A 23,122-nucleotide genomic window follows, 5' to 3' on the forward strand; every position below is an offset into this window, starting at 1 on the left:
TCTTCTTTTTTACTACATCTTTTGATGCTGCACGGCACGCTTGTTTTTAAGCTTTGTACGTGAACGCACGAGGTTGCAGATCAGACATGTGATTAAAAGTATGCGGGAAGATAAATTATTATTAATATTCATAATGATGTGTTTATATGTATGAAAACTAGCACATTACGTGTTTAAATGCACACATAGACCTGTTAAATCGTACAAAAATGCAAATAAATGAGTAAGGAGGAGTCTCGCGACAGTTCCGCACGATTCATCAACTTCACTCCTCTGTTTTTCGAGCGTCTCGAGAGTCTATCAAAGTGGAGTTAAAAATAGGGGTGTCCTGAAAATTACTCAATTCAAGACTTAGTCGCATTTACACGTAAAGTACGGACATAGTGCCCCATTTCACAGAATATCTTAAATATCTATATTTATCATCCTTCTGTTTTTGTAAGTAAGTTTTTTTTTATCAGTACTTCACGCAGACTGTTGAGGTTTCCCCCCTCCCGCGTGTGGTGTGGTCCGCGGGGTGGCGGAAGTCTCGCTCTGCCATGTTGAGCGCTTTGTTTCAGTGAGTGAGACGCGATGATGGAGCAGAGCTGGAGCGCTTTCTTATTTCAGGTGAGAAACTCTCTCTTTCAGACACACACATTCGCACTCTCTAATACATACACGCCGGACGCTGCTCAACTCATGCCGCCGGTCTGGCTGCTTCAGTCTTGTTTATAAACAGAGATATTTGAAACTGAGCAGTTGGAGCAAAACAATAGTAGATGAGTCCCGGGCACCCAGCTGCGCTCTCCCTGTAGATGTACTAACACTCTATTTCAATGTTTACCTCTCTATCTGTCCCTCTGTCTTTATATATATATATATCTATATATATATCTGTAGATCTAAACCTATATCCGCTATTTATCACTATATCTCCATCTCCCTTTTGTAGATGTAACTATTTCCCTCTGTTTATCTATCTATCTATTTATCTATCTATATTTCTGTCTGTCTATCTCCTTCTTGTAGATTTAACTCTATTTCCCTTGGTTTGTGTGTCTATCTGTCTATCTATCTCCCGCTTGTAGATTTAACTCTTATTTCCCTTGGTTTATCTGTCTGTCTGTCTGCCTGTCTGTCTGTCTGTCTATCTATCTATTTCTCTGTATAGCTATCTACCCTTCCATCTCTCTATCATATTAATCCCATATATATTTCTGTCTTTCTAATTGATCTTGAGGAAAGTTCACATGAAAACTCACTTTATGAGGTGATAAGTGGGGCAGCTTAATTCCTTATATCCTCCATCTTTTCTTGAAGGCTTTAGTTTTTTATTTTAGTGAGTGTGTTTTCTCATCCCACTGATATTTCCACCTATAGTTTACTTAAAACTGTTCTCAACTTGGAATTTCTTCTGGTGTAGATTGTTTGTAGACTTTAACTCTGTTAGAAATTATGTAAACAACATACTTTAATATATGACTACTGAAAAGATCCAGAGAAACATTTAAATTGATCCATTTTCGTAAGTATTTATGTATAGTAAGCGTTGATCTAATAAACCTAATAAATCTTGATTTGTTCGATTTCAGATTTCTTGAAGGCACATAAGATGTTTGTTGTTTTTTCTTTATCTCCGCCACTTTAAAAAATGGTGGTATTACGGGTCAAATTGGAATCTGTGAGGCAGAAATGGGTAGAGCAGCTCCGATCAGAGGTCATGTCTAGATGGTAACCTTCGTTTTGCAAAGTCTTGCAAGATTCACATGCAGCATTTATACTTGTTTGTTTAAGAGTCACAAAGCAACCCTATACTTACCCCTTAAAGGAACAGTTCACCCAAAAACGAAAATGTGCTGATAATTTACTCACCCTCAGGCCATCCAAGATGTATCTGAGTTTCTCTCTTCATCAAAACAGAATTTAAGACTTTTGGGATTTCATTTCAGGCCTGCTCCTCTAAACAATGCAAGTGAATGTCCTCCATTTTTTGACGGTCCAAAATGCATATTTAGGGTGCATCAAAATAATCAACACGACTCCAGTCGACAAATAAAATTCTTCTGAACCCAAATGATTGATTCTTTTTAGAAACAAAACAATACTTATATACTTTTTAACTACAAGTGTTCGCTTATGTACATCTCTGTGACACGCGCTCATGAGAGGGATGACATAAGCTCGTTGGTAAGGTCATGTGGAGGAGGAGTCAGGAAGTGCGTCATTGTTTACGTTGTGTTTTTTATTTTTTGTATTATTATTTGGTAAAAGTATATATATATATTTTTTTTATATTGTTTTGAAATTGTTTTGGACAGTTTTGGTTTGTGAATGGCACAAGTTTCTCTTGTAAACAATGACGTGCTTCCTGCCTCCTCCACGTGACGCGTGACCTTACCAACGAGCTTACGTCATCCCATCGTTTGGGTTCAGAAGAACTTAATTTGTTGACTGGAGTCGTGTTGATTATTTTGATGCACCCTAAATATGCATTTTGGACCGTCAAAAAATGGAGGACATTCACTTGCATTGTTTAAAGAGGAGGCCTGAAATGAAATCCTAAAAGTCTTAAATTCTGTTTTGATGAAGAGAGAAACTCAGATACATCTTGGATGGCCTGAGGGTGAGTAAATTATCAGCACATTTTCATTTTTGGGTGAACTATTCCTTGAACTTCATAGCAGCAAAATTTGAATCTCATAAGTAGTAGAAGACGATATATCAGTGCCGATGGTTGTTTTTTGGAACAATCGGTTATCCTGCAAATAGGGCTGAACGTCGACAATACAAAATTGTAGACAAACATTTTTGTTGTCGAATAGTCGTTTGATCTCATTTAACATAACGTGAGATCACATTAAGCTCTAATGATGGCGCAAGAGCAGCACTGCAGTGCGTTCGTGCCTGACCGCACTCTAAACTTTCACAGCTTCAGGTGATGTGGATCGCAAAGTAAGAGGGAATTATAATGCAAAAATAAAAAATAATACAGTAGCACAAGTGAAGCTGGAGCTGCCACTCCATTGAAGCAAAAGTTGCGTGTCGAGCGTCTTTAATGGAAACACTCCGGCATTACATCTTAAATGCAGTTATATTTAATGCGTTATAGCTTTAATAAAGTTCAAATAATACAGATGCAGGTCATGTAAATAACTACGAACTCCAAAACTGGCATTTTTCTGTGCAGCCAGCGCATCTTCTAGGAGTTGTATGAAGTGTCCTGATCTAAGGGGGAGAGATTGAAACTGCATCCGGCTGATGCACGCACTTGCTGCAGCTAGATTATAACGTGATGGCTCGCTACTTATTGAATCATAATATGTCACTGTGCATTTCTTATCATGAAGAAAATTGGCAATATGCAGCTTTATTAATAAGAGAGGCTTTGTTTTTTTATGAATTAAAGATGGATTGAAGTGAACAGGAAGGTGAGAGAGAGGGTAGTCTTCGCCCCATTATACACTGCAACAAAATACATTTTTGATTTGTTGTTTTTTCGCTTGTTTTCCAATATAAATATCTAAAACTCCTTTAAAACAATGTACATTTACTTTCGCAGCTATACCGCAGAAGAAAAAAATTGTTATCTGAGAATGTTGAATATAATATTAAAAATACAAATATTTTAAAATATCTAAAAATCCTTTAAAAAAGATGCATTCACCTGAGAAGCAGCATATAAGATATTTAGACTTGCTTTTAGAGAATAGATCTTGAATATAAGTATATTTTGTCTTCACTGCATTCGCAGAAGTATAACCAAGTGAAAAAAATACACTTATATACAAAATACACTTATAATTAAGATACATTCTCTTAAAGCAAGTCTAAATATCTTATATGTTGCTTCTCCAGTAAATGTATCTTGTTTTATGGATTTTTAGACAATTTAAAATGGAAAACAAGACAAAAACACTTGATAACAATAGGATTTGTTGCAGTGAATTTCTTTACTGAATTAAACTTAATAAAAAGTATATTATCTCCCTTTAATTCAGTGAATGTAATTTAGAGGTATTTTTAAAAGATGATTTTGTCCTCTTTATTGCTGATAAGCACGTTTAATACAACCTTTCAAGTCGGGGCACAAGCTGAATAATCGGTTAAGCGCTAATGATTAATCGTTGCAATAATCACCAAATAGTAGAATAATCATTCTAATAATTGTTAGATTAATATATTATCAAAATAATCGTTACTTGCAGCCCTATCTGCAAAACACTATGCCAATAGTTTATTTTCATCATTACCAATATTCATCCATATTTTTATCCTTCAATGGATATTTTGTTATTTTAACTAGATAATCTAAATTGAAGCGAGCGCATGCAAAGAAAAATGTGATTAGGCTATATGGAAACCTGCCCCGTCATCACATACATCCATTGTGTCTCCAACTTCATAACTTGGGAAAAATAATGAACGATATTCCTCATTAAACCTGATCTGGTTAAATGTCTATACAAAACTCTTAATCTGGTGAATATGCTGTATAGGCAAAAAAAAAGAAAAATTTGTTAAATACTTAAATATAGAGCATTGTGTTATGTGTAAATCAGATGTTTATTGTAATTGTCATACTGCTATGTTGATTGGAACTGCACCCAAGATTTTCACCCACTGTTGCACTTGTGTATATGGTTGAGTGACAATAAAGGGATTTTATTTTGATTTGTTATGGAGCTGAGTCTCTGTATTTTCAAAATAAGTGCCCTTTGGTTGTTTTGGGCTTGTTTATTGTTAAAAGTTCCACATTCTGCACCAAATCTAGTTTTTCTGGTCATTATTGGGATTTTGGTTGAGCAATAAAATGCATCTGGAACTTAATTCATTATGGACTCTTGTAGCCTCTATGTCTGTGCCAGTCATGGTAAGGTCTATAAATCCATTTATTTATATATATATATATATCAGCCGATTATTCAGTTATCTGCCAAATTCACTATTCACCTCTACTTGCGAGAGTTTCATAGAACAATTTTTGCAGTGCAAGGTTTAGGCTGCTATCTAGACATCACCCAGATCCGCAGCTCTAACTGTTCAAATGGCTTGTGTTTTTGGTAGACTGTCATAGTGAAAGTGGTGGCTTGAGTTTAAGTCACAGTCAAAATGAGGCTGTAGCAGTTCTGAACTTCAGTTTGAGGGTGAATCACTTCCATGGGCATTTAGTGTGCAGAACTCTTTAAGAACTTCTTATAGCAGTTGTCCAGCCAAAATCTTTGTGATTCATGACTTTAACATTCTGTGTGGTGTAACAGCTCTTCAGTCACCCTTTAATGAGCAAACAGAGAGAGAGATGTGAGGGTCCTTTGCTGGTGGGGTTATTGTAGACCAGTGAAAGTTTAAGTTCCTGCAATCCTTTCATCACCAACCTAAGGCAGGTTGGTGACTCATCCCTCATTTGTGAAACAGACAGACTGCAAAGACCAGACATCCTTCTGAACTTTTCCGTCATCTCTGAGGATCCATGTACACCATGACCTCTGTTTTCCACAGAAAAGCTTTGGACTTTTATTCTTACAATGAACTTTCTATGATGAAAAGTGGTGATGTCAGACCGTCTGGGATGTGAGCATTGCTCATCTGAGAATGTTTTTAGAGTCTTGATTCATCAGAGTGGAAATGTTTGCTGGAGACACTCAAAATGCCAGGATGTGTTTAATACAAAGTCACAGTGGAACGCAAACTTTGTACGCCTGTGAAAACGGGAACTGCAAGGAGATTATGCGTTGGGTTTTGTCCTTTGGGGCTAATGGTTGTGAACAGCTGAGTTTTGTAGTATTATGAGCTGTTTGCCTTCCCACAAGCACACCGTTTCTTTTGTAGAAATTTTTGCCCGTTTAATCACCCTTTCTTCTTTGCTGTTTCTTTTCAAATTCAAATTTAAGAAGGCTTTACTTGAAAAAATGAATTACCATGTGTTTCAGCATCCAGCTCGGGCCCGTCTCAAGATCTCTATTGTGCGACCACTGGCTTTTCAAAACTCATTCTCTTGCTGAACTCGTTTTCTCTGTTATTTACGTTACGCTGACCTCAGCCTTCAGAGCCGATTTGTATCAAAATTGTCAAGAGTGGCGTGAAGACGCAACGCAGCAGGGCTACAGTTATTCTGCATCACATGCTAGCAAAGTTATACTTTCTAACACACCCTCACTCACACACACTGGTGCAGTCTGAACTCCCCAGACATGCCTGGAAAATGATGGCTAATCAAGTACAACAAACTTAGGTTGATTAGTTTACCTAGGTTTTTCTTCATCTTATTATTGTTTTAATATATTTTCAGCAGTGGTGCTTTAATAAGCATACCGGTTAGTTTGCATGGTAAAACCTGTCAGAAAAGTTCTTTAAAATGATACCATATATAGCCCCATACGGATGTCTTTGGCTGTTGCATTGGTTCTCAGGCTGTATTTTTTTGGTGTGCCAGCACAAGCATTGCATTTTTTTTAAATGCTGCATATAGTTAAAAATAGTTCAGCTTTTAAAAACATGTCTTGACTCGGGCTGGGCGATGAAATTATATAGATATTTATGGAGAAAAATAAATGTTAATATAGATTTTAACTTTTGAGTAATTTTTAATATTTAGCCGATGTTCTACATCTAGACGATCGGATCAGGTGCGTGTTGCGAAAAAATGTGAGCTGTTCGGTGAAGTTGCAGTGCATTAAGAAAGTATTCCAACCCCTTAATTATTTTCCCCCACATTTTATGTTGCAGCCTTGCTTTAGTTTTTAGTTTTTATTTCACATCAATCTACACTCCATACCCCATAATGACAAATCAAAATCCAGATTTTTGATAACTTTGCAAATGTATTAAAAAGAAAAAACTGAAATATCACATTGACATAAGTATTCAGATCCTTTATGACACTTGAAATTTAGTTCAGGTGCATCCCATTTCTCTGGATCATCTTTGGATGTTTCTAAACTTTGATTGGAGTCCACCTGTGGCATATTCAATTGATTGGACATGATTTGGAAAGGCACACACTTGTCTATATAAGGTCTCACTGCTGAAAATGCATATCAGAGCAAACACAAGCCATGAGGTCAAAGAAACTGCCTGCAGAGCTCATGACAGTATTGTGTCAAGGCACAGATCTGGGGAAGGCAACAACATTTTTTGGCTGCATTGAAGGTTCCCAAGAGCACAGTGGCCTCCATAATTCTTAAATGGAAGAAGTTTGGAACAACCAGGACTCTTCCTAGAGCTGGCCGCCCGGCCAAACTGAGCAATCGGGTGAAAAGGGCCTTGGTAAGAGAGGTGACCAAGATCCTGATGGTCACTCTGGATGAGATCATGTGTGGAGATGGGAGAAACTTGCAGAAGGACAACCATCACTGCAACACTACACCGATCTGGGCTTTATGGCAGAGTGGCCAGATGAAAGACACCTAAAGGACTCTCAGACTGTGAGAAGCAAGATTCTCTGGTCTGGTGAAACGAAGATTGAACTGTTTGGCCTCAATTCTAAGCATCATGTCTGGAGGAAACAAGCATCACTCATCACCTGCGCAATACCATCCCAATGGTGGTAGCATCATGCTGTGGAGGTGTTTTTCTGTGGCAGGGACTGGGGGACTGGTCAGGGTTGAAGGAAAGCTAAACGCAGCAAAATATAGAGATATCCTTAATGAAAACCTGGTCCAGAGCGCTCGGGACCACAGACTGGGCCGAAGGTTCACCTTCCAACAGGACAATGACCCTAAGCACACAGCCAAGACAACGCAAGTGTAGCTTAGGGACAACTCTGTGAATGTCCTTGAGTGGCCCAGCCAGAGCCTGGACTTGAACCCAATTGAACATCTCTGGAGAGACCTGAAAATGGCTGTCCACTGACAGTCCTCATCCACCCTGACAGAGCTTGAGAGGATCTGCAGAAAAGAATGGCAGAAAATTCCCAAATCCAGGTGTGCAAAGCTTGTCGCATCATACCCAAAAAGACTTGAGGCTGTAATTGCTGCCAAAGGTGCTTCAACTAAGTACTGATTTAAGGGTCTAAATACTTATGTCAGTGTGATATTTCAGTTTTTTATTTTTAATAAATTTGCAAAGTTATCAAAAATCTAGTTTTTTTCTTTGTCATTATGGGGCATGGAGTGCAGGTTTATGTGAAAATCTAAATAATTTAAAGTATTTTAGCATAAGGCTGTAACATAACAAAATGTGAAAAAAAATGAAGGGGTCTGAATACTTTAGGAATGCACTGTATTCACACAACTAGCTAACTGAATCACAGTCATGAAATCAGCCTGTTAGGATGTTTTAGCAGGCAGCCCTGCTGTCATGGAAACCGGAAATGAGGCTCGGTAGTTGCTAGCTAGCAGCTAGCTATCCAGGTAATACGGTATAGTTGTGTACCAAACAAGACAGCACTGACTGTGCAATACAGCTATCGCTAAACACAACAACTCTGACACCATTGCTGTTTATGTACTATTTAGATAAAAATTCATGATCCATATCGCTGTTACAGGCAAGAAAGTGTTTCTTTTTCTTGTGATGTTTATTGCCAGTTGGCAATCCAGCGTTTGGTTCATTACCGCCACTTACTGAACTGGACTGTGGAGCGTCACAAGAAAGACTTGTGAGAGTCAGTTGTGAGCTGAAATTATGAAATTGGTGACATTTCATTGAAAAGAGGTCACACATCTTATGTAGGATTAAATCCTAAACTAAGTATACTTTAAAGGAAGCTTACCCTCTGGAGGTAACTTGTAAACAAGCAAGTTATGTTTAATTCTTTCTTGAGGTCTTACAAACATGTGGAATGCAGATCCGCCCCCATTAATGGTATGAAATGTATATCGTGATAAACATCAATATTGAACAATGCAATAACTTGTCTTATGTAAACTAGAGACCTGCACTCATGCGGAACCCAGTGAATCAGAGTGCGTCGCGTGACAGGTTTTAATTCCTGGGTGCGGGCATGAAAACACTGATGTGTGCGCAGGGAGCGTGAGAAAGAAATGACTCGCTGGACTCCCGCAAAATATTAGTCTAAAAATAACATAAGTCACTCAAATTTATTTTGTTTTTAAGGTACAGAATGTTATTTGTGTTTTTCGTGTATTGCCCAAGAGCAGCACAATATAAGTGAGTTACAGGCGCAGGGTTGGTGGCTAATTCATACAAATCCTTCCTTGTACTCCATGCGGCGGAAAGTGCCACTCTGAGGCAAAATGTTTGAGTATGAAAGCGGATCCCTTAGTGCTACAGATGTTAATGCTTTATTAAAGAAAGGTACATACAAAACTTTGAAACCAACCAAAGGTATAACATATATTTGGCAATGTTAGATTGTTAATGAAACCTTTTTTTTTTTTAACCAGTGGGAATTGGAAAAAAATAGCATATGACACTGGAGCGGGACAGAATCTTATGAGAGCGGGACTGTAAAATCCGCATAGACCTCTCCCTGTGGGCTTTTGCAGGCAAGAGCTGGACAAGACGTGAAAGTTGCGGGCGAGAGCGTGACAAAATATGACACATTTTTGCAGGCAGAAGCGGGATAGAATCTCGCGGGAAAAATCCATCCCGCGCAGACCTCTAATGTAAACGCTCCCTAAGAAATGCATCAGATGAAGGTCCGCTAAATCATGGCTTTTCTAAGAGGAATTAGTATATTGGTCGTTCAGACAACCCACTGACTAGTCGATTTAAAAAATATTTAGGTAATTTTGCAAATTCATACTAGGATGTTGTAGAAAGTGGACAAGCAGGTTTGTGTGCGTTTGTGTGGAGATATGCAGTGCTTCTCATGAATAGGAGAACCAAATCGGAAAAGACTCCGGCACAAAGACCCCCTGCAGTTCCATGAGGGCATCCCCGCTCCGATTTGTGTCCATCACAATAGAGCAGATGAAATAAGAAGCAAAAAGAAGCGTTCATTTTTCTTGTCTTGCGTCTGCCTGCGTGGCGGTCAGCGCCATGAGATGGATGGATGGCTCTGAATGCAAGAGGTCAGGAATTTAACCCTGCTCTCTCAGTGATTGCAGCAGAGAGCGCGCATCTTAATTGTGCTGTCCTCTTTCCCCCTGCGTCTGTAGAGATCAACAGCATCTCTCCTTCCTGATGCCTTCAGGCTGTTTTGTGAGTTTGTGTGTGTTTCCTGTGCCTCCAACAGGCCTTGTCGTTTTATCAAGGCGGTGAAGACATGCCCTCAGGGGTCAAGCCCTAATAACTGCCTTTAACCTTTTGTTGACTTCGTTCAGGGTTGAAATCTAAGCACGATTTTTGCTCATTAGTTGTGGGTGAGGGTGTTTTACTGAGCTGGTTAGGGGCTGTTTCTTGGTTTGTGGGGGCTGTGCATGTTTTGGATGCTTCGTTGAACATCAATAGTGGGTGAGCAGGGTGTTTGCTGCACTTTATTGGGTCTTTTAATAGGCTCAGAGGTGCAGCAGACGAATGTCTCTGATACTATAGAGAAGTCTGATTCAGTTTAGCAAATCGTTGGTTAAATCGGTTCATTTGAGTCATCAATCATAAGCCTTCAGAGAAGTTTCAGCATGGCAAATATAAATTTTCTTTTTGCAGTGTAATATTAAGTGTAGTAAGTGGCCCTTGCTAAAGTATGCATCATTGTTACTATGTCTCATTCTTAGGGATTTGAACAAACCAAATTGGGCATAACTAGTCTCTTGGCTGCTGATGAGGGGATTTGAGCAATATGCATCTCTGTTACATGTAGGCTACAAACTCTGTGGCAACAAAGAGCAAACATTAGTGATCACTATATACTCCATGTCAAGGTGGCATGTTTGTTTCAGTGATTGTACACTTACCATGATGATGGCTTGGAAGGCAGGTGGTTCTTATAGAGGTTAGCAGAGAGTGTTTTTTAAGTTTTCCCCCAGATGTGTAAATTAATCTCTGCTCTGTGAATGTAAGTGAAAACCAAAGGGATGATTTCTAGCCTCACATAATCCTCACAGAATTGATAAACATCCACCACTATTTCCAGGTGTGTGAAGTGTTTCCTGTGTGTTGCTGCATCCCAGTTCACATACCTTTTATTGTACTAAAAATTACTAAAAGTAAGCACTCTGTTGGTGATACTTGTGTTGGACAGGACATACTTTGGAGTAGGCCTGTCACGATGGTGAGATTTGGCTGACAATTAATTGTCAAACAAATAATTGTGATTATGACAATTAATTGTCTGTTTTAAGGCAATGATTATTAATTGTCATATAAATTGTCATACATCTTAAGATACATCTTTAACTTCAAATATATAAATCAAATAATAAAATAGGGATATGATTTCCTTCAAGGCTTTAAAAACTTATGAATGATAATGTTTTAAAAATCAAAATATTTCTAAATAATTAAAATATGTCTCTTTTTGGTTTTAGTTTTGGTCAATTTTACATTAACACTAGTTTTTGGAACTCTTGTAATTTATATTTATTTTTATATTTATATTATGCAATAGTAAAATATTTCTGACCTAATTTCTTCACTTTCACATGTTTTAATGCTGTTTAATTTAATCTCACAAGCTCTTATTTCTCATGAAGCAAAACCTTTGAGATGGAAATAGAGCAAGCGTGGATCTACTAGGGGTGTGACGATACACTTAGCTTACGAGACGATACACGTTACTGGGTTCACGAGAACGAGACGATATTTAAACACTATATACACTACCGGTCAAAAGTTTTGAAACACTTACTCTATTTATTATTATTTTTTTTCTTTACATTTTAGAATAATAGTAAAGTCATCAAAACTATGGAATAACATAAATGGAACTATGGGAATTATGTTGTGACTAAACAAAATCCAAAATAAATCAAAACTGTGTTATATTTTAGCATCTTCAATGTAGTCACCCTTCACCTAGAATTTGCAGACATGTACTCTTGACATTTTCTCAACCAACTTCTTGAGGTATCACCCTGGGATGCTTTTTAAACAGTATTGAAGGACTTCCCATCTATGTTGGGCACTTATTGGCTGCTTTTCTTTATTATTTGGTCCAAGTCATCAATTTCAAAAACTTTTTTTTAATAAAATTTTAGATTTATAATGAAATAAATTAATATGGTGGCACAATTATATTTTTGTCTACAAAACTAATTAAAAATGTAAGTATACGCCTTCAGATCAAAAGATTTTTAAGATCATGAGAAACATTTCAGTCAAGTGTTTCATAAGTTTTGACTGGTAGTGTATATGACTGGAAAAATAGTCTTTTATTTGACTGAAAGTCACAAAATGCAAAACAATGCAGGTCTTACAGTGCTTACATATTGGCTGTGTCTCGTTTGGAAGGCTGCGTCCTCCGGAAGTCGCATTTGTCGGCCGCATACGTCATCGAGGCTGTCTCGTTTCTTTTTTTTATTTTTTATTTACATTTTTTATTGGGAATGCAAAAAAGGTTAACAGTTGTATAAATATAAGTGCATATACATAAAAGGCATTGACAATAGATAAAAAATAAGAAAAAGACAAAAAAAATTGAAACGAGACAGCCTCGATGACGTATGCGGCCGATAAATGTGACCTCCGGAGGACGCAGCCTTCCAAACGAGACACAGCCTTTGTTCGTGTCTTGTCTGTCACTCTGTCCCGTTTATTGTTTCCACCGGGTACCTAAAATGCTGCCACACAAACGATTTAAAAGTGGCGAGGGCATCTTCTATGCCAATTTCACCCTCACACTCCGTCATGCTGATATCGTGAGACAGCTTTTCACCTCAACAAGAAATATCGTCACGTTTTAATATCGTGCGATCTCATGGCACGAGATCTCATCACACCCCTAGTATCTACTGCACTGTGTATGAACCCGCTTTGACTAGGAACATTTGCCATAACACAGTTGTTTAAAGTGAAGCTGGTTCAGAGTTTATATTTGTTCGTTTTTATTTTTGGCACGAGCCTCTGCTGACGGCGCGCACATCAGAGCACTTGAGCGTTTCATACACTCTTCCAGACAGGAGCTGCTTAGGTTGACAGCGGTGTGGCTCAATGACGCTCGGAGTTCAACTGAATGACACACAAATGCTCAGTTGATGGCATTTATATATTGGCTTAAAATTCCCTTATTTAGACATTAAAATGTCATTGGAATTTGAAATGCACAACAATCAGACAATTATTTAATAATCGAGATAGGCCTACTTTGGAGAATGTAGAAAGACAGTACACTAGTATAAGGACAATTGCATCTTGATACCACGGACCTCCTTGTTGCATACTGTTTTGGCTAAATAACTTTGAATACATTTATATTCATTATTGTCCAACTTTTAGGTTCATACGTTAAACTGCTGTGGCAAACTCCTCTTCTTTAGCACAAGGCATTGTGGGCAGTATTAGCTGAAAAATTATGCATCAATACATGCTTTTAAAAATCCACTAGATATGGTAAACCATCCAAGCACATTTTGCGCTTGCAGATTTTAGATTACACTGTTTAACAATGCTCCGAATCCATTTATTTAGATAATGCACCTACAAGTGCACCACAAGTTGCTCCATCTTGCAACCAAAAGTATAGTAACTTTGTGTTGTAGTCATCCATTGACCAGTGAGGATTTCTGACAGGTTGAAAAATCTATTACACTGTTTTCTCTCATGATTTCAAACCAAAGTCCTTTTTATGCAAGTCAGGTCACTCGGCGGCCATGTTTGTAACACCTTCAGGGAGCCTGAGGGGCGCTATTTTCAATGGATTCAAGTATAGCTTCTATCTACTTGAATAGGGAAAGAATGAAATCTCAAATGGTTGATCAAGATTACAAGCAAAGAACATATTTCAAATTATGTCATTATAGTCAGATCTTAAATTGTGCTTCTTTAGCTCAGATCACACTATAAAAATGCTTGTTCTCAATGAAAACTGACAGGTAATGTCGCTATCAAGACAGTGATTGGCTCTTTTTACTGGAAGGCAGGACTTTCATTCTTAGAGGTGCTATTTTCAGCATTACGATTTCTTCCAGTGACCCTTCTCATCCTATACTGTCTCTGTGTCAAACTGACCTGGCTGTTTCCACACCATCAAAACAGGTCTTTCACCCAATTCTCTCTCTCGTTTTCTCTTTCAGTCTCATTCATGAGTTATTTACTGTCATGCTGAATCACCTCTTGCACTACAGTTAATTTCACAGTCACATGAGTAATGGGAGCGTGTCGGTAGATCGTTTTACGCCGTACAGATTTAGATTCTTCAGTGACCCGCCGTTGTTTTGGAGTTCTGTTAATCAGAGCGCACATGCTGTGCCCTGCACCCTGCATTCATGCCAGCGTGTGCTCTATCATGATTGCAGCATAATCACTAGATCTGTGTCATTAGTTTGGGGCCCAGATGACTCCCAGATATATCATTCTGAATGAGAAATTCTGAATCTAATCATTACTGTTTTTGAATAGTGTCTCTTTTTTTTACCAGCTGTTCTGTGTTTGTGTATTTGCATGAATGTGTATGTGTGTGTTCATTCCTGAACTCCTGCTCAGCATTAGTCATCCCACAGGCTGGCGGAATTGCTAATCAGAACACGCACTCTTACAGTAACTCAGGCTGTAGAGCAGTAGTGCTGTATCACTCTGATCAGATTTGTAGTATTTTTAATCTTGCTCAAACACACCAGAGGCCCAGACCTCTGTTAAACCTGTCTGTGATGCCCTGATCTGGGTACATCAGAACAGATCTGCAGACAGATTTTTTTCTTTTAAATGAAATAAAAGTCTTGTCCCTAGATATGGCTCTGGTCCCTTCAATGTAAGTCTATTGCATTTCTTCACCATGGTTTTTATCCTCTGCCTGGCTAAAATCAGTTAGAAAAATAATAGCAAACCTCTCAACAAGCTGCGCAATTTAAGGCATCATTGTTTATCCATAGCACAAAGAGTGGGGGAGGAGTTACCTAAAATTTAATACCTAGTGTTAGGGGTTTGCTCAAATTCCTAACCCTAAGTATGAGCAATAGTAATGGTGATGCTTGCTTTTGCCAAAATTTCTGTATCCGTGCATCTCGTTTTAACATCTCTGGTTCTGTTGTTGTCTTCCAGCAGGCTAATGAAGCCCTTCACCACCAGCATCAGGTGGCCCCAAACAGCCTGCTGCCTCTGCTAAACTCTGAGCCGCAGGACCAGAAGCCTGTGATGCCCATTCCACTGGACCACAAGCCCCCCGTCAGCGCCGCCGAGCTCCTCAAGGACAACGTAGCCAGCGGGACGGGTGGAGGAGGGGGTGGAAATGGCGGTGGAGGCGGTCCGATGCCAGTCATCAAGAAAGAGCACAAGAGCAAAACGCCGTTCATCTGCGGCTACTGCAACAAGGCCTTCCGTGACAGCTACCACCTCCGCCGCCACGAGTCCTGTCACACCGGCATCAAAATGGTGTCCAGACCCAAAAAGACAGCACAAGCTGTGCCCACCATGGTCTCACTCATCTCCTCCATGCCCCGGGAGAACACAGCCGACTCCTCTTACATCTCCACCATCGCTGGTATCTTCTCCACTGCAACTACTTCTACTTCCTCCGCTTCCACAGTAATGTCCCCGACTTCCATGACCAACGTGACCCAACATAGTGCCCCCAAAAAGCCCCCTAAGCCCGTAAAGAAGAACCACGGCTGTGAAATGTGTGGGAAAGCATTCCGGGACGTTTACCATCTAAATCGTCACAAGTTGTCGCACTCAGACGAAAAGCCATTTGAGTGTCCCATATGCCAGCAGCGATTCAAGAGGAAAGATCGCATGACCTACCATGTGCGCTCGCATGACGGAGGTGTACACAAACCCTACATCTGTTCCGTGTGTGGAAAGGGTTTCTCAAGGTACACAAAGCTTTTCACACTTTTTCACTTACATGATTGAATCCCTAGGTTAAATTAATCTTAGAAATAATGTTCAGGTTCTGACCACCAAATAACTAAGGTTGGTAATCGTAAGGAATTTTAACTATTCTGGTTCTGATTTCAATTAATGATTCTGGTGCTTTAACAATTCGTTTAGTAAGTCGGTGTTGGTCAGTGATCAGTGAAATACAGCCCCGACAGATTCAAACCAAGAACTCGTTAGTTCGAGATTAATTTGATTTTTAAATGATTATTCAAGAAAAACAGGCTCGTAAAGTGTCATTCGTTCATGTATCAGGCTGCACTGGTTGTGGTGTATGTTTCTTGTTGCATGCAACCAGTGAAGATGCAATAGAAGAATGTGTTTTCTATTGATCATCCTTGTATTATTTCGCAGCACCAAGTATTTCCCTCTCATCACTTCATTTTAAGCTACAAGGATAAAAATGTATCTCTCAGTGACACTGTACATTCAGGAGCAGCGCAGGAAACTTAAGTTAAGCTCAACCAATACATTTTGTGGCCACAAAAATAATTGTAACTCATCCCTAGTTTTTTATTTATTTTTTTTAATTTTTTTTTTCAAGTGCAAAAACAATTACAGGAAGTCATTTATAATGGAAATGAATGGGGCCAGTCCATTTAACTTTAAGTAATTAATTAAATTCTACTCTATTGGTACTAGGGATGTGCGAGACTAGTTGACTAAACGGTTCTGATGCTGCTAGACGACACTGGAATTACTATTCGAAATTTGAGGCCGATACCGATCACTGATTCTTTAATACTTAGATCGGCTGATACTGATTTTCTTTTCTTTAAGTGCCCTTAGCCACACTTTTGCAAGTTAAATTGTGCAGTTATGTTTATGCCCTACACAGTAAAATTACATTAATTGTGAATTGCAAACATTTATTTGTATTGAAAACAGTTATGAATAGTTCTGTTGTCAATATCAAAGGTCATTGTGACATACTGGTAACCAGTAAAAACCATGAGGGCATCACACACAGCAGAGATACATTCATAAATAAGACTATTATTGTTGTCTATTACTAGCTCCAAAACTGCTCCTGTGAGGAATCATTAGTATTTATGGTTTGTTTACCGCCTCTGGCGTTTTGTTGCAATACAAATCACTAATTATTAATCAAGTGCCGTTATTTAAGGTTAAACAGTTATATCTGTTATTAGTGGCATTGCGACCAACATCAATCTGATTTTAATTGGTATCCTCAATTATATTGGGAATAGCGCTGAGATGAGTGACTGATGAGCACCTGGAGAGCGCGCTTGTTTGATTGACACCGAGAGCGCTCATGTTGGAGAAGCTAATTGCACTCATGATCACGACTCACGTTACATCACGTATACTCAGATTTGTATTTGCATGTTTATTTGTTGTTTAATTATTTTTTATGCCTCTTTGCAGTCTCTTTATCCTCTCCGTGCTCACTGTGCAGCGAGTCAGAATAACTACCGTATTGACTCTAGAAAATGGGCAGATTAATATCATACACGTTATTTTTACACACGTTTTAAAACAAACCAGCATATTCATCTAAATTACAGCATGTCTGAAAGTTAAAATTCGTGAATGCTTAGAATTGCCACCAACTCACACTCCAGTGGCCACACTGTATGCTTCAAGGGCTGAGCAAGCACTCATTAGAGTAGCAGTGTATGCCTGCTGCAAAAAAGATCGGCCCTGAATCTAGGCACGATCGGCCGATCATGGATTTAAGACGAAAATCGGCCGATTTAGATCGGTGCACCCCTACTAGTCGGTCAATATTTTCCCCCATTAAATTGTTCAACATTTTTATATATTTATGTTTGGTTTTATATTATTACAAAGGCTGCACTTAAAATACTGGCATGTTAATGATATACATTTTAATTGTAATTAATAATACTAATATTATTAAAGAGAGAATATCTGGGGCAGATGGATACAAGTTTTAATTTCAGCTCATGCTGCGCGTGCTACCCTCTCTCACTTGTGGCACGTGCAGAAAAATGTCCTCTCGCAAGATGAGCAAAGTAGCAACAGAAATCACGTCGGTGGTGGTGCAGTAAGCGTATTTTCTAAACGTTGGCTTGCAAGTCGCTAATGATGATTTTAGGGTTGCTCTATTGGTCCTGCACTATTCATGAAATTGTTTTCAATAAGTATGCTTGTATTCGCTAACGTTGATTTAAGTGAATTTGTGTCATGTTCTGTATTTAATGTACAATGATCATAATGCAAGGCAATCACGACGCAGATAAATGCCCCTTTTCAGTGGAATTTAGTGTTTGATTTAGCTGTTATTAGAATAGAATAAGTATTTTAAATGGGCCACATAAACACACAATGTTTTTTTGACTGTTTTCTGAGAATTTCTTAATTTTTAGACTAGTCGACTCCAGAATTTTAGTTTAAACGTCATCCCTAATTGGTACTTGGTTCTTGTTGGAGTCTTGCATACCAACTAGGGCTGAAACGATTAGTCGATGTTGTCAAATAGTCGTTTGATCTCATTTAACGTAACATGAGATCATATGAAACTCTAATGATGGCACGAGAGGAGCACTTCAGCTCGTGCCTGATTGAGGAGAGGAAGATGACAACTCACAGACACACTGCAAACTTTCCAAACAGCTTCAGGTGATGTAGAATGCAAAGTATGAGAGAATTATACCAAAAATACAAAATAAGTAAATACAGAAGCACTCTCGTTGTGTAATGAAGCGGAGCTGGAGTTGCCGTTCCGCTCAAGCAAAACTTGCGTCTTTAAAGAAAACAGCCCGGCGTTATATCTTTAATGCATCTTTTATTAAAATTCAAATAATAAGGAAGCAGGTCATGTAAATAAGTATAAACTCTGAAACTGGCATTTCTCTGCAGTCAACGGCGCTTCTATGAGTCGCGTGAAGAGACCCGATGTAAGGGGGTGAGAGATTGAAACTGCACCCAGCTGATGCACACTCTGGGGCGGGCACGCTCATCCGTCGCGCGCACACTCGCTGCAGCTAGATTATTACGTGATGGTTCATGAGGTATTGAATCATAATATACAGTACAGTTGAAGTCAGAGGTTTACATACACTTGGATTGAAGTCATTAAAACTCTTTTTTTTTTTTTTAACCACTCCACATATTTAATAATAGCAAACTATAGTTTTGGCAAGTCGTTTAGGACATCTACTTTGTGCATGACAAGAGTAATTTTTCCAACAATTGTTTACAGACAGATTGTTTAACATTTAATTGACTATATCACAGTTCCAGTGGGTCAGAAGTTTACATACACTAAGTTAACTGTGTCTTTAAGCAGCTTGGAAAATTCCAGAAAATGATGTCAAGCCTTTAGACAATTAGCCAGTTAGCTTCTGATAGGAGGTGCACTGAATTGGAGGTGTACCTGTGGATGTATTTTAAGGCCTACCTTCAAACTCAGTACCTCTTTGCTAGACATCATGGGAAAGGACCTTGTTAAAGTGCTGGAGGAAACAGGTAGTCAGTATCTATATCCACAGTAAAACAAGTCCTATATCAACATAACCTGATAGGCTGCTCAGCAAGGAAGAAGCCACTGCTCCAGAACTGCCACAAAAAAGCCAGACTACAGTTTGCAAGTGCACATGGGGACAAAGATCTTACTTTTTGTGGAAATGTCCTCTGGTCTAATGAAACAAAAATTTAACTGTTTGGCCATAATGACCATTGTTATGTTTGGAGGGAAAAGGGTGAGGCTTGCAAGCCAAAGAACACCATCCTAACCGTGGAGCATGGGGGTGGCAGCATCATGTTGCGGGGGTGCTTTGCTGCAGGAGGGACTGGTTCACTTCACAAAATAGATGGCATCATGAGGAAGGAAAATGTTGTGGATATATTGAAGCAACATCTCAAGACATCAGCCAGGAAGATAGAACTTGGTCGCAAATGGGTCTTCCAAATGGACAATGACCCCAAGCATACCTCCAAAGTTGTGGCAAAATGGCTTAAGGACAACAAAGTCAAGTTATTGGAGTGGCCATCACAAAGCCCTGACCTCAATCCAATAGAACATTTGTGGGCAGGACTGAAAAAGCGTGTGCAAGTAAGGAGGCCTAAAAACCTGACTCAGTTACACCAGTTCTCTCTGGAGGAATGGGCCAAAATTCCAGCAAACTTATTGTGAGAAGCTTGTGGAAGGCTGCCCAAAATATTTGACCCAAGTTAAACAATTTAAAGGCAATGCTACCAAATACTAACAAAGTGTATGTAAATTTCTGACCCACTGGGAATGTGATGAAAGAAATAAAAGCTGAAATAAATCATTCTCTCTACTAATATTCTGACATTTCACATTCTTTTTTTTTTGTTTGTTTGTTTTTTTGTGGATTTTCCCCCAATTTGGAATGCCCAATTCCCATTGTGCTTTTTTTAAGTCCTCGTGGTCGTGTAGTGATTCGCCTCAGTCTGAATGGCGGAGGACGAATCCCAGCTGCGTCTGCATCTTATCACGGAGGCATAGCGCATGTGGAGGCTTCACACCATCCACCACGGCAGCCACGCTCAACTTACCACGCGCCCCACTGAGAACGAACCACATTACAGCGATCACGAGGAGGTTACCCCATGTGACTCTACCCTCCCTAGCAACTGGGCCAATTTGGTTGCTTAAGAGACCTGGCTGGAGTCACTCAGCACACCCTGGGATTCGAACTAGCGAACTCCAGGGGTGGTAGCCAGCATATTTACCACTGAGCTACCCAAGCCCCGACATTTCACATTCTTAAAATAAAGTAGTGATCCTAACTGATCTAAGACATGGAATGTTTTCTACGATTAAATGTCAGGAATTGTGAAAAACAATTTTTATATTTGGTTAAGGTGTATGTAAACTTCTGACTTCAACTGTATGTGTCACTGTGTTTCTTATCGTAAAGAAAATCGGCAATAGGCAGCTTTAAAAGGAGACCGTTTGTTTTTTGTGAGTTAAAGATGGATCAAAGTGAACAAAAACGTGAGAGAGGTAGTCTTTGCCCCATGTACTGCAACAAAATACATTTTTGATTTGTTTTTGTTTTGGCTAGTTTTCTAATATAAATATCTAAACTCATTTAAAACAACATACATTTACTTTAAGAGCTATACTGCAGAAGAAAAATGTATCTGAGAATGTTTAATATATTTAAAAAAATGCTAATATTTTAAAATATCTAAAAATCCTTAAAAAAAATAAAATTAAAAATAGATTCATGCACCTGAGAAGCAGAATATAAGATTGCAGAGCTTTCAGAGAATATATCTTGAATATAAGTATATTTTGTCTTTGCACTGGCAGAAGTATAAATGTGAAAAATTTATTTTGTATATAAGAAACATTTAATATACAAAATACACTTATATTCAAGATACATTCTCTGAAAGTAATTCTTAATATTGTATATGTTGCTTCTAAAGTAATTGTATCTTGTTTTAAGGATTTTTAGACCATTTTAAATGGGAAACAGACAAAAACACTTGATAAAAATAGGATTTGTTGCAGTGATTTATTTTTTACTGAATTAAACTTAATAAAATCTATTAAATTCAGTTGAGACTTTAATTCAGTGAATGTAATTTAGAGGTATTTTTAAAAGATTATTCTGTCCTCTTTATTGTTAGCAAGCACATTTAATTCAACCTTTTAACTCGGGGCACAAGCTGAATAGTTGTTTAAGAGCTAATGATTAATCGTTGCAATAATCGCTCGAATAGTCGAGTAATCATTCTAATAATCGTTAGATTAGTCGATTATCAAAATAATTGTTAGTTGCAGCCCTAATACCAATGGACAAGGATCTGTTTTTATGGTGTAAAGGAAATGCAAAAGCGGTACGAGAAACTCGGAAGCTCATCAGACGTTAAATATCTGAAGACGGGCAGAGCGCTTTTTTATAAAAAGCCAACATTCACCACTTTAAAAAAATTAATGTGTCATACTTTATTTTTAACTGACATTTTAATTTACAAGTAATCAATTACTCTTTTCTGGTCATTTTAAGTGCCTTACTGTAACCGGAATTGATTTTTATTTTTTTAATTATCAAGGGATGTGTTGAAAATATTTTCTGCGGTAATCAACATAATGCTACAAATGCTGTTGATTGAGCCTAACTCGTATTGACCCTGGAACATTCTTTAAAGTATTTTAGTACAGTGTTCCGAGTGTATCTGCAGGAAAATTGCACATACTCAAGAACCATTAACGAAACCAAATATCATGAAAATCATTCGGTTCCAGTATTTATTTATTTATTTATTTACTGTTTTCCAACCCTACAATTAACACTGTTATGAAAACATCAAATAATGCTAAAAATGTATACATGTAAAGGATATGTAAGAAGTGTTTGTGGCTGATTTCCATCCTGCATAAAAACTGGGCTGTTTGTGGATTGTGATGTCAGTGTGTTTAATACTGTCTACTGAAATATTTGTTCAAAGCTCGAGCCGAATCCACCATCTGCTGTTCTGATGATGTTAATATTGTCTCGTTCCTATTGGCTGACGCTGGCTGATTTATAGTTGTTGTGAATGGATCTGACCGGCTGCCTTTGTAGAGCCCAGCATGTGGAGGGTCTGCATGAACAGAAGGAGGAGGGGGGTGCTCGTATTCCTGTTATTCCCTCCTGTTTGTTCTGTCTTAGAGGATCAGCACTGGGGTTTCCTTTTGAGTCACTCAGGGGCCACAGACACACGGCTGCTTTGGGAGTCAGTAAACTCGTTTATAACCTCATTCTGAAATTAAACAGCAGAGCTGTGAGACCATCAGACAGGCCTCTGCATCCTCTTCCTGCTTATGTTGCTATGCCTGAAATTAATCCTCGGATTATTAGTCATGCATTGCCACAAGTCAAAGTACAGAGAGAAACAGCTGTTTTTCGAGCTCTGACTGTTACTGAGAATGCCACCAGAAAACAAAATGTACTAAACACCTCTGGCAGAAAAAATGTCTTTAGAAACACTCTTGTTACATTGGTTTTAATCCGAATCTACTTTAAATTTGATTGCAACAGTTGGGACAGGGCATCTTTTCTAGCTCACAGCAGTTATAAGGTCAGTCTGATCACCTGATAGCTGGTTGAGTATTTCAGATGTTCATGCTGAAGTTCATCTGAATGTCTGAGAATGTGAGCAAGTCCATTGTTGTTTTGGCACTTTAGGGTTGATTTTTATATATATAGTGGAGTGGTGGTGGCATAGTGGGCTAAAGCACATAACTGGTAATCAGATCCTCACAGCCACCACCATTGTGTCCTTGAGCAAGGCACTTAACTACAGGTTGCTCCGGGGGGAT

General features: G+C 38.6%; 1 protein-coding gene across 2 annotated transcripts in view; it reads left to right on the forward strand.

Moving 5' to 3' along the window:
• Positions 1-559: 559 nt before the first annotated feature.
• The window catches only part of LOC127434034 (vascular endothelial zinc finger 1-like), a 35,848-nt gene continuing 13,285 nt past the window's right edge, over positions 560-23,122 (forward strand). For both annotated transcript variants that reach the window (XM_051686465.1, XM_051686466.1), the window contains exons 1-2: positions 560-609; positions 15,019-15,788. In XM_051686465.1, the coding sequence (XP_051542425.1) occupies positions 574-609; positions 15,019-15,788 (806 nt within the window). In that variant the 5' untranslated portion in view covers positions 560-573. The remainder of the gene's footprint in view (positions 610-15,018; positions 15,789-23,122) is intronic.

The sequence above is a fragment of the Myxocyprinus asiaticus genome, chromosome 43 (genome assembly GCF_019703515.2).
Source record: "Myxocyprinus asiaticus isolate MX2 ecotype Aquarium Trade chromosome 43, UBuf_Myxa_2, whole genome shotgun sequence".
Lineage (NCBI taxonomy): Eukaryota > Metazoa > Chordata > Actinopteri > Cypriniformes > Catostomidae > Myxocyprinus > Myxocyprinus asiaticus.